The sequence below is a fragment of the Dromaius novaehollandiae genome, chromosome 12, assembly GCF_036370855.1.
Source record: "Dromaius novaehollandiae isolate bDroNov1 chromosome 12, bDroNov1.hap1, whole genome shotgun sequence".
NCBI lineage: Eukaryota > Metazoa > Chordata > Aves > Casuariiformes > Dromaiidae > Dromaius > Dromaius novaehollandiae.
This window is the reverse complement of record NC_088109.1, coordinates 20,045,032-20,064,828: the sequence shown is the minus strand read 5'-3', so window position 1 is coordinate 20,064,828 and position 19,797 is coordinate 20,045,032. Positions and strand designations below refer to the sequence as shown.

The following is a 19,797-nucleotide window of genomic DNA, read 5'->3' as shown; positions in this document are numbered from 1 at the left end:
TTGCTGTTTGGGGTTGGAGCTGACCCGATGGACGTCCTGACGTGCCTCCTTCCCAGCCGAGGATGCCGGCATTCAGAGAGGGAAGAAAATGCTGAGTCAAAAAGCAAGAGGGATGTGTTGCAGTACCATTAAATGTTTCCAGAGAGAAAATTTATTAATGTATCATTGCAGTTAAATATATATATATATTTTTTTTATAGTGGCAGGGGGTGTTGTTTTAGAGGTGGAAGGGTTGAATTCTCATGGTATTTTATGCATTTATTAATGACTTAATTTTGAGATAGTAGGTCAGGAATGAAGTGTTCAAGTCCCCCTGTCATGGTGGCATTGAAGTCTGAAGTTTACAAAGCTCTAACAGGGCCACGTACAATTTTTATTGAGGTTACCTTGCACAGTTGATGATTCAGCTGATGAGAGTGTTTTAGGAACCTTTACCTGTTTCTATGGGGGACTCCCCAGGAGAGTGAGGGAATCAGTCATAATTTTTTTTTTTTCATTCAAATCCATACATCTTTGGTTAAATCATTCACTCTTCCAGATTAATTTTCACATTCGGGGCAGGCTGTTACTCGTTGAGGCAGGAACCGTCCTTTTCTAGGTGGTTTCTGCAGAACCGTGATGCCGTGGCCCTTCCTTGGTTACGTGCAGGAGTCAGGTCTCTTCTCCCTGGCGGAGGTGTAACCTGCTGGCACCGCTGTGGCCGCCTTTGTGCCTTGCCTCCTCGAAAAGCAGTAGCATAGCTAATACGGCCACATTGCATAGATAAAGTTTCATAGGGGTTTAACTTACATTGGCCAATATATATGGTCATGGTTCATTTCTATAGCGTTATTGAAACAAATCTGCTTTTGGCTAGACCTGAAATTTAAAGGAAAAAGTAGTTGTTTCCTATTTAAATTGTCTATGAATAAATGATTAAAAACTGATAGATATTATTTGTAGTGACTCTTTCCTTTGAGTGAAAAAACAAGTACTGTTTCCAGTTTAGGAACTGTTTAAGTCATGTTCTTCAGAGAAAAAAAGAGAGAAAATAGATGCAGCCCACACACAAGCAAAGCAAAATTATGAGTTGAAAGTTTAATACCTGCTTTGGTTTTCAAGGCCATGTTACACTGCGGTAAATCTGCAGATGGACAGGCTTTTGCTACACTATTCCTACAGGTAGGTTGGAATTTATTAGTAGCACAAAAATAACAAAAAAGAAAGAAAAAGAAGTTACAGTAGCTGGTTGTGTGGAAAACATGGTGTACCATATTGTTCAGAGACGCCCTCAAACTCTGCTTTGCTGAGCTCCATAGTGCTGGTGGATGGTTTCAGACCGTCCCTGTAACAGTCTCTCCCTGTGAGTGCACTGAAACTCGTGTGGCCGAGGGCTAGGTCTCACACCTGTGTTCACAAGGATCAGAATTGGTGTGTAAGGTACGCTGATGTTAATCCTTCTACTGCAACCACAAGTTTTTAGGTTGATACAGGTCTGAAAACTTGTACCTTTTCAGAGGGCCAGTCCTGAAGATTCAATCACGAGCAGCCTTTTAATATTCCTTTAAATAGTGTATGGCGTATTCTGTTTTAATTTGTTTTGAAACAATTCAGCCATACTTTATAATGTTTTACGGCACTCATCAATGGTGTCTATATATCTGTCTAATACAAGTTCAGTAAATTAGCATAATCATTAAACAAACAAATTCTCATTCTGCTTGTAATTGGTGACTGCCTGCTTTTCCGAAGGCTGGTGATGTCAGCTGGCATCTGTTAGGTTTTAGTATGTCATGTTGTCTACAGGTTGGTGATCTGTAGTTTGTATTCTTGATTTATTATGTTGCATTAGAAGGATCACTACTGTTTTGTGTTTGGGGGAACAAAAAAAGTGGTTTCCCTTAACTAAAAAGGATAAGATGGCTAAATACATCTTCCTTAGCCCTTCTGTTAAAATATCTTCCTTTTCTAGAATTGATGTGTTACTAGTTCAGGAAAGCTCTTTCCTCTTTCTTTGATGTTTGTCTCCAACTTGATGTTTCCTGCTGTGATGTGCTGTAATTCCTGCCTTCCCATCTCGGTTTTGCAGTGGCTCCTATTAAAAGCATCTTGCAACATGGCAAGAGAAATTGGCTTTTCCTTGAGCTCTGTGATAGTCATTGGGGGAAGATTTAACTAAACTCTTGATTGCATGAACTAGCATTAAAATGGTGCTAGAAATACTGAATGTAATAAAAAAAATCCTTAAACTGTTTTAAACTATAGACTTCTAAGCTATAGCTCTTCTGAAGTGTTGCTGTTCTCCGTAATGAGCTCTATAGTGAATCTGAGCAACTGCTTTAGGAAGAAATGAGTAGTTGAGTGCTTAGCATGTAGTTTCACATTTTCTTCTCCAGACTTGGTTTGCAGCCGGCTAACCTGGTGCAAAGGCTAGCGGTGGTCAGACGGGCTGCTCCCGTCCCCGCCAGTGCGTTCCTGCCTCTCGCCTTCGCTGGGTGCTGTGGTGAGAGCTAATCTGGCAAGAAAAGAAAAGAAAAAAGTTTGCTGCTGGATCAGCTCGCTGAACTGACCTCCTCTGGGCTGGGGGATGCGAGGGCGGGTAGTTGGAGCTGTGCAGCCCCGGTGGCAGCTGGCCTGGGGGCAGGCTGGGCAGCCCCGTAAAACCACAGCGTTGTAGCGACCGCTTCTTCCCGTGCGTTGGCTTCTTCGTTTTAAGTAATACAAAGAGCTCTGCTGTTACAGGGGCTTTATAACTAGGTAAGGGTATGGCACAGAAGACAGGAGAATGGTGGCGAGGTTTCAAAACTCACATCCGTGTTGGGTGCGAAGTCTGGAGTTTGGTGCAACTCCGCACCGGCTATCCTGGATTGTAGGAGCACACCAGGAGCAACTGCTCCATCCCTCGAGCGTGCTCCTATCTCAAGGTCGCTGAACTGCCTATGGATGGAGCTGGTTACGCATCTCCCTCGGTGTAAGCATGACTTAAGGATGGATTACTGTTTTCAGAGGCTGCAGGATACTCGGCTTTGAGTAAGTTCATTGTGTCACTGAAAAACTTAATGTTAAGGCAGTGCTTGGCACAGATTTTCCAAAATAGGATTTAACTTTAGCCTTTGTTATCAAGATTTATTCATTCAAAGCAATAGCTAGATTTTCAGGAATATGGACTTCTAAGCAGAGGCAGTTGCCTGTTTGAAACTTTTCAAATTTGCCGACTTAAACAAAACTTATGCTTTTGAAACTCTTGGCCATCCCCTCAACTGTGTGAGTCTAATTTTTGTAATGATTTTATTTAAAACAGGATATCCTAGTAATAATATTTTTAACTGTGTTTGTGCTTCTTTTATAACCAAACCCACAGCTTTTCTACCTTTTGTGCATATAAAGAGATTAATTTAGTTATTTAACATAAACATCTTGTTTCAAAGAGTCATATAGTTGTTAAGAATACTAATAATTACCCACATGAACAAACTGTCTATAGCTTTGGTAAATAGCAATGTGGTGCCTTTTTTCTTTCTCTTTTTTTTGGATGTGAAGTTAAGTGTTACATAAACCTTAACAATTGCAGCGACAGATCTCACTCACTCTGAGAAGTGAGTATACGGTTCAGTAGTATAAAGCAGTAAATTGCCCTTACAGTTTATTGATCAAAATGTCGTAGCCTTTAAAGAACTTGGAAGTGCAATCTTTTTATTTTTTTTCCTTCTTCTTCTTCTTCTCTTCTTGTGAGGCATGCTGCATTTTACTGCACAAGATAGTGTGGTGTATTTTAAGCAGTAAATTTGGAACCGAAGGGCCTGTAACTGTTAACTGGAGTCTTTTGTGTGTTGTCTTTGTTTTAATCCAGTTAAAATGAATTCCTGCTTATAGGAAAAAATAGCAGAACTTAACTCTTAAAAGATTTCCCACCGTGCCTGTGAAGACTTTAAAATCAACTCTTGATGTTGAAGTTTACTTACAGTGTTTTGATGGGAGTTTTTACAAGAAATAACCAATTCTTAGTATTTTCTTTCTTTTTATGTAGACAAAAGTATGGAAACCTCTGTTTCTGTTAGGCACATATTCAGGAGTTCCTTGTGAAGAGTTGAACTGCTTCTGTGCACCTATTTATAAATATAATGGAGATTTTTCTCAAAATGCTCAGTAGTGGATGAAGTTGGTAACTTCTGCTGCTACCAAAGGCAGCATTTTCATCGTATTTCCTAAGACATACAGCGCTGGTCATCGCTAGGTAGAGGAGGACACGTAGTTTTACTTAACGTGGCAGACCTCGTAGCTCATTGCTCTTACCTTGAGTCTTCTAATCTTCTTTTGTACTTAAAATATTTGCTTTTGTACAGAACAAAATGTAGTAATCTTCTTATGTTTGTTTTTTATGGCTCACATTTGTGATAAACTTCTTCTGTTCGGTAGAGTGCCTTTTTTCTAAATTTCTGTTTCCTATCACAATAACTCTATGGCCTATTTATTCTTTACATCAGCACTGTCAGCAGATTAAAATAAGTCATTTAGTGTAGTTCCAGTGGCTTGTTTGATTTATGTCAAGTATATGAACTAATAAAATATACCTGTTTGTGAGTGAGTTTATATGAAAGTTATGCCATTTAGTTGTGTTTCTAATGCTCTCTTTTGATATGAACTTCTACTACAACTTTGTCAGTTATGGCACTGTATGTTAATAAATGCAATAAATGTTTACTGCTTCCATTGCTGAATGGTTGCTCTCCCATTGGTGCCATCTTTGCGTATCTCTTCTCTTCCACGTGTGCTTGGAATTGTAATGCAGGTAGGAGCACACAAATCAAATAAACTGGAGTGCTGTAGAAGGTGTTGGATAAGCAAATGGATTTTTAGTTAGATGCTGTTATTTTAGAGAACAAATGCTAAGCATACTTGCTGTTTATTTTTGTTACAGGATGCATCTGAAAGATTTTCCCATAGACTCCCCAGTTTTTCTCCCCAAATGATTTGTTTCCAGTGTAACCCGTTACAAGATGTTCCGTATTTGTAAAAATTGATACTGTGCCTGTTTGGCATAAAAGTTGCATTGGGGGACAGATAATTTGCACCAGTAGAACTGTTTTATACTGTCAGTGGTGGATGCGTTTTATAGTTGCACAGGCCTTTGGTTCTGCTTATTTGAGGTTTAGGGGTTTTGATGTTGTTGTCAGGCTCTAAGGAAATGATGTTGGTTGTAACAGTCTCCTATTAAGTGTATTCATCTCTTTGGTAAGCCCTTATGTTAGAAGTTTAATCTTAAAAAAAATCTTACTAGGAAAAGTTTAATTCTTATTTAAAACTTTTTTAATATAAGCTCTGCTGTAAAATAATAAATGTGCATGTGTGGTAGTATTTTCTTACAGCTTTATGAACTCATTTTTTTTAAAGCTTATTTGTTTCTGCATGTCATTTAAACTTAAAAAAACACCTTTCAAAATATCTGAATCTCAGATAAGAGCTGCTCTCTGTATATAATGTGTATACATAAATACACCACATAAAGAAATAGCTTATTTAAAAGCTATTATTATTTTTCCTTGTAGTAATATCAGTTCTGTTGGAAGTCTTCAATAGAAACATAATGATATTTATTTTGCCTTCTTAATAAGAACTTGCTTTTCAAAAACTAATTTTTTAGCTAGAGTTTTTCTTTTTTCCACTGTATGAAAACATATTGACTAGATTTTAATTTCTTTCATTTACTCTCACTGGAGTGATTTTAATTTTTTCTTCATTAAAAAAATTGTAGCTAACATGCTAAGAAGAGGTAGAATGACAATTTAAGAAAAGATTAGAAAAATGTATTTTAAACCTAGCACTCTTCTTTGGACTGTTCAGAGGTTTTCAGGAGTTAGTGCTCAAGTTTAAGGTATACCTGTAGTAATGAGAATGTGCAAGTTTAGTAGGATGTGTTTTAAAACTTATTTGTTTAGAAAAAAGTCTTAAGATTAGCAAGAACATGCCACCAATGGAAATACTAAGGCTCTAGATTTTCTGGTTCTGGCCTGTCATCTTGTAAAGACAAAGTTTAAGAGGTCACATAGGAGCTCAGGTTTCAGTAAAGTCCAGTTACTATTTCCAGTCCTTTCTTGGCAGGCTGGAGTGACAGGATGTCTGTGAGAAGGATTTTACTCCTTGCAATAAAAAATAAATAAAACACAGATATAGCTTGAACTGGGTAATCATATTGCCTTCTGGCCAAGCCACATGGAAAAGTCGGATGTTTGGTGTTTTCCAGTGTGGTTTTGTGACTAGTATGTGTGCAGAGGAAGGAATAGTATTCAAGAGGGGACTAAGCTGGGAATAGGAGGAGGCTAGAGTCAATAATGAGCAGAAATTCTTAAAAAGTAGCTGCTGCTTTAGTTTCTCTTTACCTGCTTTTTTTCCCCCCTTACAAAATTGAAGTTATTTTTCCTGATGGTAATTTACATCCTACTCCCTCAGTCTGCCTTTCTGGAAAGACAGGCGTGCACCGGTGGATGCAGCAGTGCTGCTGAGAGCAATTAAATTGTTGACAAGAGCAGAGCCGGCAAATGGGAAAATAAATGGCACGACTGCAAGGTGTGCGACATCGGAGCTGTGTTGTGGGTCGTGCTAAAGTGCCCCGCTAATAAGCCTCAGGGGGAAGGGGTGGGTCATGTCTGTCCATAGAAGACCAAGTCTGGGAAATAACTTTCTTCTGCAGCTTTGTAAACTCTTTCCTTGGCTGTCTTAAGGCTGTGTGTTTGTACAGCAGCGCTGTGGCTGTCAGTCGGGGACCTGTAGGTATCTGTAGGCTGCATGGAAACACACTCTGCCCGGGAAGCTGCTGCCATTTCAAGGCCATCGCAGTTTCTTGAGGCTGCTTGGTACGAATGTATTCGAGAGGGTTGAGAACTTCATCCGACAAGGATTTTTCCAAATTCCTTTACTTAATTGATTCTTTTTATTGCTGCCTCTCTTATATCTTTGTTTCTGTCAGGCTGGTGACTTTTCAGTCTTTCAGTCATGTATTTATTATAACTGAAATGTCTTTGAATTGGGAATTAGTTCTGGGAATTATCTATTTACTCACATTTCTAACATGCTGTGGTCATTTTCTTATTTTTTGTTCTGTAAACCTGAAATGCATATACTTGAAACATATTTTTTCATTTTAAGGATGATCTTAAAAGAGCAGTCTTCTTTATAGATTCAAGGCTTTAGCTTTATTTCATCTCTTTTGTTACTGCTATATTTTGCCGGCTCTTGTAGGCATATGGTGTGTATGCTTCAAGTGCTTTAAAGCAAGTTTTTCATGTTCTTTGCTCTTCAAAGCTTTTAATACAAACTTTGTCTCTGTTTGTTTCTTCAATATATTATATTTTGTCTACTGTGGTAGACTGTACTAATTCATTCTGTTGAGTAGTTTATTCACAACCAGGAGTTTGTGTTTTGTGAAAAGATGTGATTGAAAGTTTTGAGTTCTCTGAGAGAATGGCCTCTCTGAGAATCATGTAATACGGAAGAGAGAAAAAACCTACATGTTACCAATTTGTAGGTTTTTCTGTACCAGCAGTTTTTGGCCAGATCTGTGCTTTGTCACCTTTAGGACTACTTTGCCAGTTCTTTCAAATGGATTATTTTTTTTTTCTTAATCTGTGTTCCTCAAACCTGTCTCATTCATAATTTGTAGAGGAGATATTCTCATATTTGCTTAATACTGCTTTTCTGATATTTAAAAAAGAGCAGACCTCTGTGTCTGTATGTGAGTACATGTAGGTACCCTGGATGTGTATATAATGTAATTTTAACATCTCGGTAATGATTTGAAATATCCATGTGGAACATTTGGAGCTGTGTCCATTTTTTTGGTATGCATTTTCCTGCTGTAAGCTTTCCTGATTGGGAATAGAGCTTATTCCAGCTTTCTGTTTGAGCCGTTAGGTCTCTTCACTCAGTAACTGAGCGGGACCGGAGCTGCCGCCGGTGTGCGTCCGCCGGGTGGGCTCCCTGGCGAAGGGACCCCTTTCTCCAAAGAGCAAACGGAGCTTCTGCTCCTCCGCGTGCGGTCGTCTCCGCGCCACGTCTGTCGTGTCTTGGGAGCTAGCGCTGGTGGCCGTCCTTAGCTGGTGCCTCTTCGCAGCCCCTGTTACATAAGAGTCTTCAGAAGATTTTTGTCACTTAAACGTTTTTGGTTTGAACTAACAACGCAGATGTCATCCCACAAGGCTTTGTGCTGCATTGCAGATCCCCTAACTACTTAATCCCTACGCAAACACAAATTTGAAAACAAGTCACGTTGAAAGAGATTTTTTTGTCAAGTAACATCAGCAGAAGTCTGGCCCAGAATGAGATTGCTTGAATATTTTCTCTTAGTTTATTTCGTTTGGATCAGCTTATTAACAAGGGCATGCAAAACTGAGATTTATAGTTCTAAATGATCAGTAAAAGAAGACTAGTTCTTAAATTTTGAAGATTAGTTCTTAAATTTTGGTCACTGTGTTCCCTCTTTATTAGCTGAATTAGTGAGCTGTAGATATTTCTGTATAAACCATTTGGTTTTAAGTAAACTTGCATAAGAAAAATACTTAGTAAGATGTTTGACTCAGCTTTTTATTTAACACAGCAACTTTAACATTTTTTCTTTATTTTTTACTTCTATCCAAAAGCAGCTTGACATGTGTCTCAAAAGGTCATATGGCTTCCAGTAAATAAAAAAGATTGCATAATATAAAAATTAAGAATTCTAACTTATAAATTTTATGAGTATTTAACAGAGGAGCAAGCAAAGAAAACTACCAAACTTAGTGCAGACTTATCCTTTGTTTCAAATCAGCTTTTTATTAACTACCAACTAAGGAGAATTAACTTTTCTTTTGGAAAATAAAAATACGGAACAGTTGATTATTTAAAACAGGGTTTCTAGCTTTCTGATTTAAATTGGAATTGATGATGTTCATTTTGGTCTAAGTCAATCAACTTTGGCTAAAGGTCTGAGCTTACTTTTCTGTACCTCAGAGTCAGACTTGTGAATTCCCTGTTGATCAGGAGAAATGGGAAGAGGAAGGTTTTTGTAGATGTTCTTGTATTGCAGCTCCAGGCCTTAACGGGCAGGTGTATTTCTTGGATGCAGCTTTTAACTAGAGCGGGATGGCTCCAAGCCAGCTAGTCGCATCAAGGTGTGCATTATTTTTTCTTCCTTCCTCCCCCCCTTCCTCTTCCACAGTGGTTGGCTTCTAATCACTTTAGGGATGTTCTGCCGTTTGCTGCTCCTTGCAGCTGAGAGGTGGGCCTTTGAAAACGGGTTTTAATCTTCTGGCTGTGATAAAATTAGTAAACTAGGCTGCCTGGTCAGATTCAGACATGGGAAGTGACACTATGTGCTCACAAGTGATGCTTCTCAGCAGTGTGCGTGTGAATTAAATAAAATGCATGAATTAAATGTTAGGAAATGTACAACTGATATCTTTATATGCATGTATCAGTAATGAGGTACTCAAAAGTCCTCATAATAATGTTATAATTCTGAGAGAGTCTTTTGAGAAATGGTGAAAAAGAGAATGTTTATGAATGTCATGGATAAAACTGGTATTTTCTCCAGTCATGCTAAAAGCTGGTTTGTAGCTCAACAGGAGCTGGGGGCCTGTTGCTTTGGGTTAAGTTCTCTGTCCCTGTTTTTTATCTGAGGTTTAAATTGACCTTCAGGGTCCCTCCAGGCTTCTGGTGTTAATCCCTTTGTGGAAATGATCACAAAGTAACAGTTGTTAGTCTAACAGAGGTCTGGTAATAAGAAAACAAATTAAAATTCAGAAATTACCAGAATTGCTTTATATTGTGACCCTAACTTTGAAGGCATTGTACAAACTGAATAATGTATTGTCTCTGAATAACTTTGAGAAATAAAAAACATATTGAGGAGCCTGTACAATAGAATTACTTAAAATTAGAGATGGTATGTGTTGGCATGCTCTATGGGTATTCTGTTCTTCTAGCATACTTTACCAGGTTGCATTTAAAAGAATTTAAAATGTGTCACTCTGAGCTTGTAACTGTTTAACCTTTGTGGGAGTTGCTTCATTCAGAAAACACGTGGTTATATATTGTAAAAGATGGGGTTTGCATTTCTGTAATACATTGATCTTTTATGTTCTGTTTCAAAGCAAGTAGCAACAGCTGGAGGTTTGCTTTTGATAAAATGCAACATTTAAAACTAATATTGTAATAAAGGGTTTGTATTATTGAAAGCCATTAGCACGGAGGTTTTTTGTTTTCAGTATAAAGCTACATTGGGATAATATTTTTTATCAGGCTGTTAGTAATCAAAGTATTAATATAGTAAATAACCCTCTTTGTCTAATGTGTCTAGCTGTATGGTTCTAGCTTGCATACTGTACTACTTACTTCATGAGAAGTCAATAATTTATTGTGGGCTTTCTGCGAGTAGGACAACAGTTCATCTCTACGTATAAGAATAACATCTTCTGCTGGCGTAAATTGTAACTATACCATTGCCAGGAATCAGCGATACTTTTCAGAATAACTTTTCAGTTTCTCCATTTCTCTGGGTGACTATAATAATCTGTTTGAATTGTTAGTACAGGTACTGCCCAGTCTAAAGAGATTACTAAACTATGATCTAGCTTATATCTGTTAGCTCTGCGCAAGCATGAACTGCTTGTCAAAGAATTCATATTATTATCAGTAGGACTTTCAGAGGTATGTGTTTGACACCTTCAGAAAAATCAGTTTCTACTTGTGATCAAAAAATATTTAAAACAGGATATTTATTTAAGATGCATAGAAATGTCTTTGCAGAGCTGGACCTAAAATATCTCTGTTGCAGTTTTTATTAATTTAAAACCAGCAAATGCATTATGGAAGTATACGTAGTAATAACAACAGGACGTCAGCTTAACAGCTCCTCAGTTCTTGTTTCTGTTGGTAGCAGCTCCTGCTGTGCGGAGGAGAATGTGCCCTTTCTTTCAATCATTCAGTAGTGATCCCCTGACTTCTACAGTGTCTATACGCGATATGATGACTTCCAAGACAAGTAAATGTTACATTTTTGTATGTAAGGTTTCCACATCTTTGTATCCCTGGAACATACGTAGGCACTTGCAGGCGTCCAAACTTGTATGTTGAGAGTGGGAGATAAATTCTCCTCCAGCTGTGGTTGGACTTGCATGGCTGAAGTGGTTGTGCTGGATTCTTCAACAAATATACCTCGAACTGCAACCAGCTAAGCATAGAAACCAGCCCACTGAAAATAATACACATATTAATAGGTAGTCTTTCTTAAAAATTGACACCAATTCCATTGTAGTTGTTTTTCTTCTCAGATACACAGCAATAAATGTATAGTATCAATCTGAATAATTTTATGGGGAAGAATTATGTAAAATTTAGTGTCAACAAGGAGTATTTAGTGTGAAACGATGAATTTGTATTTAAAGTAAGTCTGTTAATAGTATTTTTAATAGCACAGGACAACGTAAGAACGTAAATAGACATTAGAGTTCAAACCAAGCACATTTGCAAATCTTTGCTGATATTTAATACAATGCATCTTATTTAGCTGAGATCATCCAATGAAAATTGTGTAGCTTAATCTTTACAAATTTCAGAATACTTCAGATGCAAAAATGTTGAGAAAAGGCACTTGGGTAAATCAAGGGATATTTTACCTTTTCTCTGAAACAGTGTTCTCTAACTGCTAGCTTGAGATAACCATAAGGATGAGGAGCTCAGTTGACTGTTTTATGAACTGTTTTTAACGAGCATTGTGTTGTTTTCCCCCTCTCATTTTTGTAGGCTGTTCAGTTAACCCCTAGACGATGGCTGAACCTGCAGGAGTACCAAAGTAAAAAACTAATGGCAGACCATGGGGTTACAGTTCAGAGATTCTTTGTGGCTGATTCTGCAAATGATGCCCTCGAGGCTGCTCAGAGACTAAGTAAGTTGACTGATGATGGGAGGAATCTGCTTCACTATATAGCAGTCTGGAAAATAAATTGCTCTCTAATAAGTTGTACACAATCTTTGAATTGATGCTTATTGTAAAGGTTTGATATATTGTCTGGACTTCAAATATTTACTTCATTTCATATGTGAAGAACAGTTGATAACAGCAATATTTTTCAGAACTTTATTTCTAAAATGTTTTGTAAGCAGCATGTAACACGAAGTCTTTAATTAACATTACTTATGTCATTTTGGATAATTCAGAAATGAGAACATCAAGAATGGTTGCTTTGAAGATTTTTTGTTGTTGTTCTATACTTAGATGAACTAGATGAACTTGCGTAAAAAGTTGTTTTCACACAAAAACTAGCTCTTCTAAATAGCAGAGGAAGAAGAAGGTTGTGGAGTCTCCATCCTTGGAGATATTAAGAAAAACGACGTGATGTGGTCCTGACCACCTGCTGTAGCTGACCCTGCTTTGAGTGGGGGGGGATGGACTAGGTGATCTCCAGAGATCCCTTCCAACCTCAACTGTTCTATGATTCTATGAAAAAATAAAATACATGTGAGAAAAACAATTATGTACACAGTACGTTTGCCCATGTGGGAACAGAGAAAAGGTAAGTTATTTACCTTCACAAAAGGATTCGTTAATAGCTGGGATGCTCCTGGAACTCCACTTAGGTTCTCTGACAACTTGTTCCTTTTAGTCTGATATACCTAAGATTAGAATTTGGGACAGAAATGAATTTATGTAATAACTATTCTCTAAAAAGGAAATGTGGTCAGATAAGTTTATCACCCAGTTCTAACCATGGAGGGAAAAACATCTGGTTTTTTTTAAGTTGTCGATAATATTTTGCTTATTTTCCTCTTTTCGCTTAGCCTTTGTTAAAATTAATATACCATATATCAAGAAGTCAGAGGACAGACACCATTGTAATCTAATTGTGTAATAATCGGGGGGGGGGGGTTGTTCATGTCTCGCATAACGCACAAACGATGTAGTTATATGTGTTTGAATTTAATGCACTGGAAAATAGATTAACACTACTTACTCGTATCAAAGATCTGATCAGACTTCGAGTAGCTGAATAGGATTAGCATAATGGCTTGTTAAATCTCTGTAACTTCACTGAGATGACATGCTTTTCAGTAATCAAAACATTTTTGTGTCAACCAATATATTTGAAATATATTTCAAACAAAAAAATTATTACTGTTACGGTCATTTGTCAGTGTAAAAATGCTGGCACAAAGCAAAGCTCATAACATGAAGAAGTTTGACTAAATGGCTATTTTTGGAGGCTTTCTTCATACCTGGACATCTGACAAAGTCAAGAAATGCTAACTGAAGCTCTGACAAGTTTTTCACAGATCTTACAGCACGTAAACCCTCCTGTTCATGATTGAACTCACCAATGGATTCGTCTGTCCAGCAGCCGTAACTATTCTAGATGCCTATAACTAGTTGGAGAAATAAATTGCTCCATAGAAGTTGGTGAATTTTTTTGTTGTTGTTGTATGATGCCTGATTTACTTTAAATAACATCTGTAGCTTGCTTGCTTTGCAAATCACAGAAATATTTGTGTATAACAAAACTGTGTTGAAATTTTAAAAATTAGGATGTAAAATATAAAAACAAAAAAAATCTTTGCTAATCAAACTTCTTCATGTAAATCACTTTTTTTTTTTTCCTAAACTGGACTAACTTGTTAATGCTCTGAGCCAAAAAAAAATGATCAGTCGGTGGTACATTTCTTCACTGTATATTGCTGCATTCAAGCATGGTATGTTACTGGGCTTTAAGGAATTGTGCTTTACAGTGTGAAGGCTGTTTCATGTTGAAATGATTGATACACTCTATTGATACACTAAATAATTAACAACATCCTTGTAGTCATTCTGATGTTGTGCTGTCATTGTACTCCTAGCATGCACTTTGAAAACTCAGCATCAAGAACACAAGTTTTGGTAATGTGGTCGTTGTTGTTCCAAGATTTTGTCAGATTTATCTTCTTTATAATCCTTCAGATTGATAATGTCGCTGTCACTGAGGTTTGTCTGTGCGACACAGTATATCTTCTGAACAGGAGAGGGCCAAACTGTGAAGTAAAAAGCTATGAGCAAAACAAAAAAGGTTTAACCTACAGGAGGCACAATATATTCCAAAACAAAATAACTGAAGAAGGTGGTTTTGGGATGTTCTTGATAGACAGGTGTTCCTCAGTAAGAAGTGGAGAAAGGCCAGGCCAATGACCCCTGCCAAGTCCTGTTCAGAAATCGGGTATTTTAGATATTTTATACTACATTGCAGCTGTTCTTAACTTCTGCGAACAAAAAAGGATACTTGCTGACATGTTTTTAAGATAAAAATAGGAGATAGTTATCACAATTTGAAATTGAGACAGGTTCAGCATTTTTGTTGTGACAGGAGGTTCTTTCTGTAGATGTATCATCGTGAACACAGGAGAAGCAATATTTATTTCGGCAATTTTACAGGATTGTCTTTGGCATGGATCTGCAAATATGATAAAGGGGGACAGATAAAGGGACAGAATCTGCCCGGATATTGAAATCTTTACAGAGAGTTCACACAGTTCACGCAATTTAGCACAGTTTCACCAAATGCTGCATGCCTGAAAGAGTCCTGTGTCATCCTGCAGTGTCTGTAGTCACTAGTATTGCTAATGCTGGATTTCCTGTTGATGTAGTGGAAAGAGGTGGCATTAGACCGTTCTTCCTGCTGGGCCTTCAGTTGCCAGGAAGGTGTTAATGCATGTCATTTTGAAAAGGTTCACCTCTATCCAATATTTGTTACAGTCTGCTTTTTTCCACTGTTGCTCTATACGTTTTTATTGGTAGGTAAACCGAATACACTGGATATTAGTTTTCTCAGAAAGATTTTTCAAAAGCTATGAACAGTACAAAAAGCAGTCTAGGAGGAATTGTAAACCAAGTTAAAGGATTGTTTGTTTGTTTTTCTTCCTAAGATAAGAGTGGCAGATGTTAAGAAAATTAAAATGACATCACAGGCATTGACTTCAAAAGAGATTGTGCTCAGTAAGGAATAGAGAATTCAGCCCCAAGGAATTCATAGCTTTTTACGTGCTAAGCAATTTTCAGGTATAACTCTTGTAGAGAAGGCAATATTTATGGAATACCAAGAAATTAAGTTAAAGATGCTTTCATGTTTCATGTTAAAATCCCTAAGTTTTCAAAAGCAAAAGAAAAGGATATTGTGCTGTTTTACTGCAACACTGGTTGCTTGATCTGTCTTCTAAAGAAATGCACCATGTAAACAAGCTCTTGCAGTTGTAGTTCTACTATTTAACAGAGAGTAAAGTGAAGTATTTGGGAGCTAAGCGTTTGTCTGAAATGAGAGATGATCTGGTTGTTCCTGTATTAACGCACAAATCTTCCAATCTGATTCTCACTTAATGCAGTGGTACATCTGGTGCTCACTTATCCAGAGAAGACACTTCCTTTTTATTTTTCTTTCTTTTCCACATACTGTAGTACCAATATAGCAAAAAATCCCTATGTATGCGTACATATACCTCCACTGTTAAATGTGCACATTTGCATTGGTTGTACTGGGCACATGCGCTGTGCATCATTTCAGGGTCCATCATTTTCTCTAGCCTTCCTTATCTGATGCCCTTAAGTCTGCTTCCATCCTATATTATTCTTTGTTTTGTCTGACGGAGAAGTTAGGGGAACTTTAAATCCTACTCAGCAGGTGAACAAAGCTAAGAGAAATTGTAGTTATGCTGGAGGGTATTACTGTGTACTGTCAATTGGCTCTTTGAATGAGTAGAGAATTAGGGGTGGTTGAAAATGCTGAGTATCCTAAATGGATGTCAGGAGCTTTGCATGTGCTGCTTTTTCTGCTTTTTAAGGAAAGCAATAGAGTGCTGCCCATTGCCACTTAGTGTTTCATTACATTCAAGGATCAGTCAGATGCAGTGTTCACACTCTGTCACAGAGAAATACAATTGAATTGCTTGCAACGCCTTTATTCACTCTTCTTTAAAAAATGTATAGGAAGATACAGTCTGTGCATATCCTATTTCTATTGCCTTGTGCATGACGGAACTCATAAAATTCTGCTCTGGACTAAAGCCATGCTTTTTCTATCACTCTGAAGAAGTTAACGTATTTTATAAAGAGCGGAAGAGGTTTATTGTGGCCTCTTTCTGTGAGTACATTTACCTGTCACCTATTACTCATCTTTTTATAGAATCATTCTCAATCAGGTGGTTACTAGTCTCCTTCCTACCTCTCAGTATGCTATGGTTTTTTGCTTTGACTATGTTTACTACTGGATGGAAGACTGCATTTATAGATGTTGTTTTAGATCCCTTATCTCAAAACTCATCTCTGTGATACAAGTTAGAAAAATCATTTCAAAGCAGTGTGTGTTTAGAAGATACCAAAATTGGTCTTTAGCTTAGTAGTGCCCCTTTTTTGTATAGATTATAAAGAAGCGTTGGTGGTGAAGTGCTGTCTGCATTTAATCTAAACTTTCATGTTAGGAAAAATGAAAAAGATCCTTGAATTTGATGTTTCTGAGGAGATTAGAAAAGGGAAATTAGGTTCTCTTTTGTTATATTAGGAAGTGCTTTCCTGTGAGTATACTGTAAAGACCAGCCCTTTGTTGTTATCTCTAAGCAACTTATTCTATTTACTATCGAATCTTTGACCTTATTAGCTGTTTAGCTGATCTTTCTTACTGTCGTCATGTGCTTTGCTTACATGATTTAATTTCCTTTCTTCTTACTTCTCTGTCAGGATAGGTAGGAGGCAAATTGCCTCCTTCCACATGTCTGTAATTTCCACGTTACCTTCCTCTATAGGGTTCACTGCATAGTAATAATTTTTCACCTATGTGTAATGAGTAATTTCTGTAAGAAAAATAAATGACATACTCTGTAGAACAGGTAGTTATTTTTAATAGCTCCTTGGATTATGCTTCTCTGTGTATGTCGAAAAATTGCACATCTCTAAAATGGTGTTCCGTGGGGCTGTGCGCGCCAAACTCGCTCGCTGGTAGGGAACTGCCGTCCCAAGCCCTCTTTCATTCTCTGATAGCTTTAGAAAGTTCTGCATACTTAAAATATGGCTTGCTAAAATTGTCCTTTTAGGCAAAATAACTCTTCAAGTTATTGACTAATATGATTCTACTCTCAAATGGGTAAATATTTAGAAAGCAACCTTTTGAATTTATTAGGTAGTGGTAGGTGAGTATTCTTTGAATTGTGTTCAGAATTACTGATCATGAATATTTCTGCATTGCATTTAGCAGGTTCCTGTTAATACGAGTATAATGATGAAGTCTCATCCGTTGTACACCCATATGGCTATGCAAGCAATAACTCAATGTGCCATTTAATCTGGGGTTTCCGTTCACAGCAATTGCAGAGTGGGCCTTTAACCACGTCACTGTGGAGACTTCAGTCCTCCTTCAAGAGGAACAGAGTCAAATCTTCAAACTATCAGAAACTGGAAGTTTTGGAAAGCAGGTGGATTTAGTGCTTGATCACCTTCCTCATTAGCCAATCCTCAGCAATAATAGTTTGTTTTAGTGTCCTGTCACAGGTTCCTGGGATTAAGCTGCCAAGTGAAACCTGTTCCTCCTCCCAGAGGGCTTCATGTAGACCGCAGTCCTGAGGCAGCTCGGTAGCTGCTTTTTCTACTAGGATGCTTTTGCTGTCTGATGCCGCTGGAAGCTGGTGTTGGCCTTAATAAGCAAATGCTTCAGGAAAGGGAAAATTTGAATGGGCAACACTGCTGCTCTCTCTTTGCTCAGCGACCAGCTCGTCTGCTTTCGTGTCGCTCTTTACCAAGCGCATCGTGCTGTGCCCAGGCTCCAGCGCTGCCGAGTGAACCCGGCTCTGCCTGGGGAGGCCACAGCTGTGCGTGAGGGGCTCCCAAGCCCTTGTGTTCTCTTCCTAGTGAAGTGTCTTGATGTTACTCCATCCATGTGCTTAAAAAAATAGTAATAATTTTTTAAAAAGGCAGGGAAGTTGCCTTTGAAGACTAAACCCCACTTTGAATATAGAACACTTCAGTTGTAATGATTCAGTGCTCTTAGCTGCACTTTTCATGTAGGTCATTTATGCTCAAAATGATGTGAAATTCTAAAAAAAACAGTATCTAGAATTTTCCATTTGGCCTTAGACTGTCTCTGTGTCTGATGACAGGAAAACTTTCATTATCGCTCATTAAGCGAAGCGTCCATTCACACAGAACTAGTGTCTTTTCTTTAATTTTAAATCCTCATCTCACTGCCAAGGAGTAATTGCTCCCATCTTTCTGTGAAGTAGAGTTGGTTTTGATTTTCTTCTGAATGTTGCTATTGTTTCTGGACTTGGTGGAGATCTGTGTTTCTTTTCTGTTTAATGTGTTACTGTTCACAAATGCCCCCAGATATCTTTGTCTCTCTGTAATCCCTGTATGTTTTTTAAGTTGCATGCATTCCTGGATTCCCCTTTAAGAGCCCGTCCAACAGGTGTGTTTGCACCAGGAACTTAGATTTTGCCTTGCCTAAGCTGTGAAATCCCAGACTAGAAGGGAATCTGCTTTTTCACATGACTTCTCACCAAATGGCAAATATCTGTTATTACTCTCTTGCTCTCGGTCTTCATGGGCACCTCTTAAATGCAGTTTCAGTATTTTGTCATCCTTTTCAAAGCTCCACAAAACTAGCCACTGTCTGTAGTTCTAATCTCACTGCACTTTGTCCCTTTTCCAATTTCCTATTCTTTGTCAGAGTCCTTTCCTCGCTGTATCCATTTTCTGTCTCTTGTCTCTTCCTAATGACGCCTTCCACCTCGTGCCTTGTGATTGAGAAAAGCCTCTTCCTTTTTTTGTGCTAAACGGTCTGTTATTTATTATCCTGCTTGCAACTAATTACTAAAGGAATTTTATACTGCTAAAAACCACTATATATATGCACACGCACACACTCTTAGGCTTTTTTTCCCCCCCTCAAGTGCTTTGCATAGGCCATCAGTTACTTGATCTAGAAACATTAATTTCTGATTGCTGTGTTTGCATCAGAAAATGAATAATGATTTTTAACCATTCTAATAACCTTCTCTCTGCTGTGTCCACTTTGCAACAGTTTATTTTTCAGAAATTTTTTCCAATCAAAATTTTTGTGCTAACAGTGTCAAAAATCTTGCTGTTGTCTGAAAATGGTGAAAAAAATAAACTAGAGAAAGAGTTACGAAGGTAACACCCTGTTTATTATTGTTATTTACTTTAAAGTAGTTTTTTTGAGGGAGGTTTAGTAATCAATGTGTCACTGATCCAGGTTTATTTACTGGATGAAAAAAAATCAGTCATGGAGACTCAGAGGAGTTAGGAAAGGTGTTTAAAGGTTTTATTCACTGAAGTCTGCTTTACTAAGGATTTTGTTAGAAAGTCATAGGGAATTTACTGTGATATAGCTATAGCGCAAAGCTGGAGTGTAGTAATTATTCTATACTAACTCCTCTTGTGGATATTCTTCATTTGCTCTAAGACTGCTTTTAGATGCTTTAGCTTAATCTGTTTTGGAAGCTAAACCACACAAAAGCATGCTTTACGCAGAATTCACATTTCAATTTGAGGATTTAATACACAGTAACTCCTCTGCACTCCTCTGTAGCAGGACCTTGGACTTGGCTCCTTGGACATGACCCCTAAAATACTTCTCTTCCTTTGCCTTTTTCTTTCTTTTTGTTAATTTCTTAATTCTTGCTTGTTCCCTCTTCCTCCTTCTCTCTGCCTTCCTCTGTGTTTTATACGAAAACTTTATTTTACAGAAGCAGATATTGCTGAGAAGGGGCGAAATTTTAAGCAAAGCAGTATTTAAGCAATTTACCAATTCTTGGTAAACACAG

At 37.7% G+C, this 19,797-nt stretch overlaps 1 protein-coding gene across 1 annotated transcript in view; it reads left to right on the top strand.

Annotated features, from left to right (window-relative positions):
* SUCLG2 (succinate-CoA ligase GDP-forming subunit beta) overlaps positions 1–19,797 on the top strand; it is a 137,126-nt gene that overhangs the window by 13,116 nt on the left and 104,213 nt on the right. Inside the window, exon 2 of the mRNA XM_026110878.2 lies at positions 11,755–11,896. Coding sequence (XP_025966663.1) covers positions 11,755–11,896 — 142 coding nt within the window. The remainder of the gene's footprint in view (positions 1–11,754; positions 11,897–19,797) is intronic.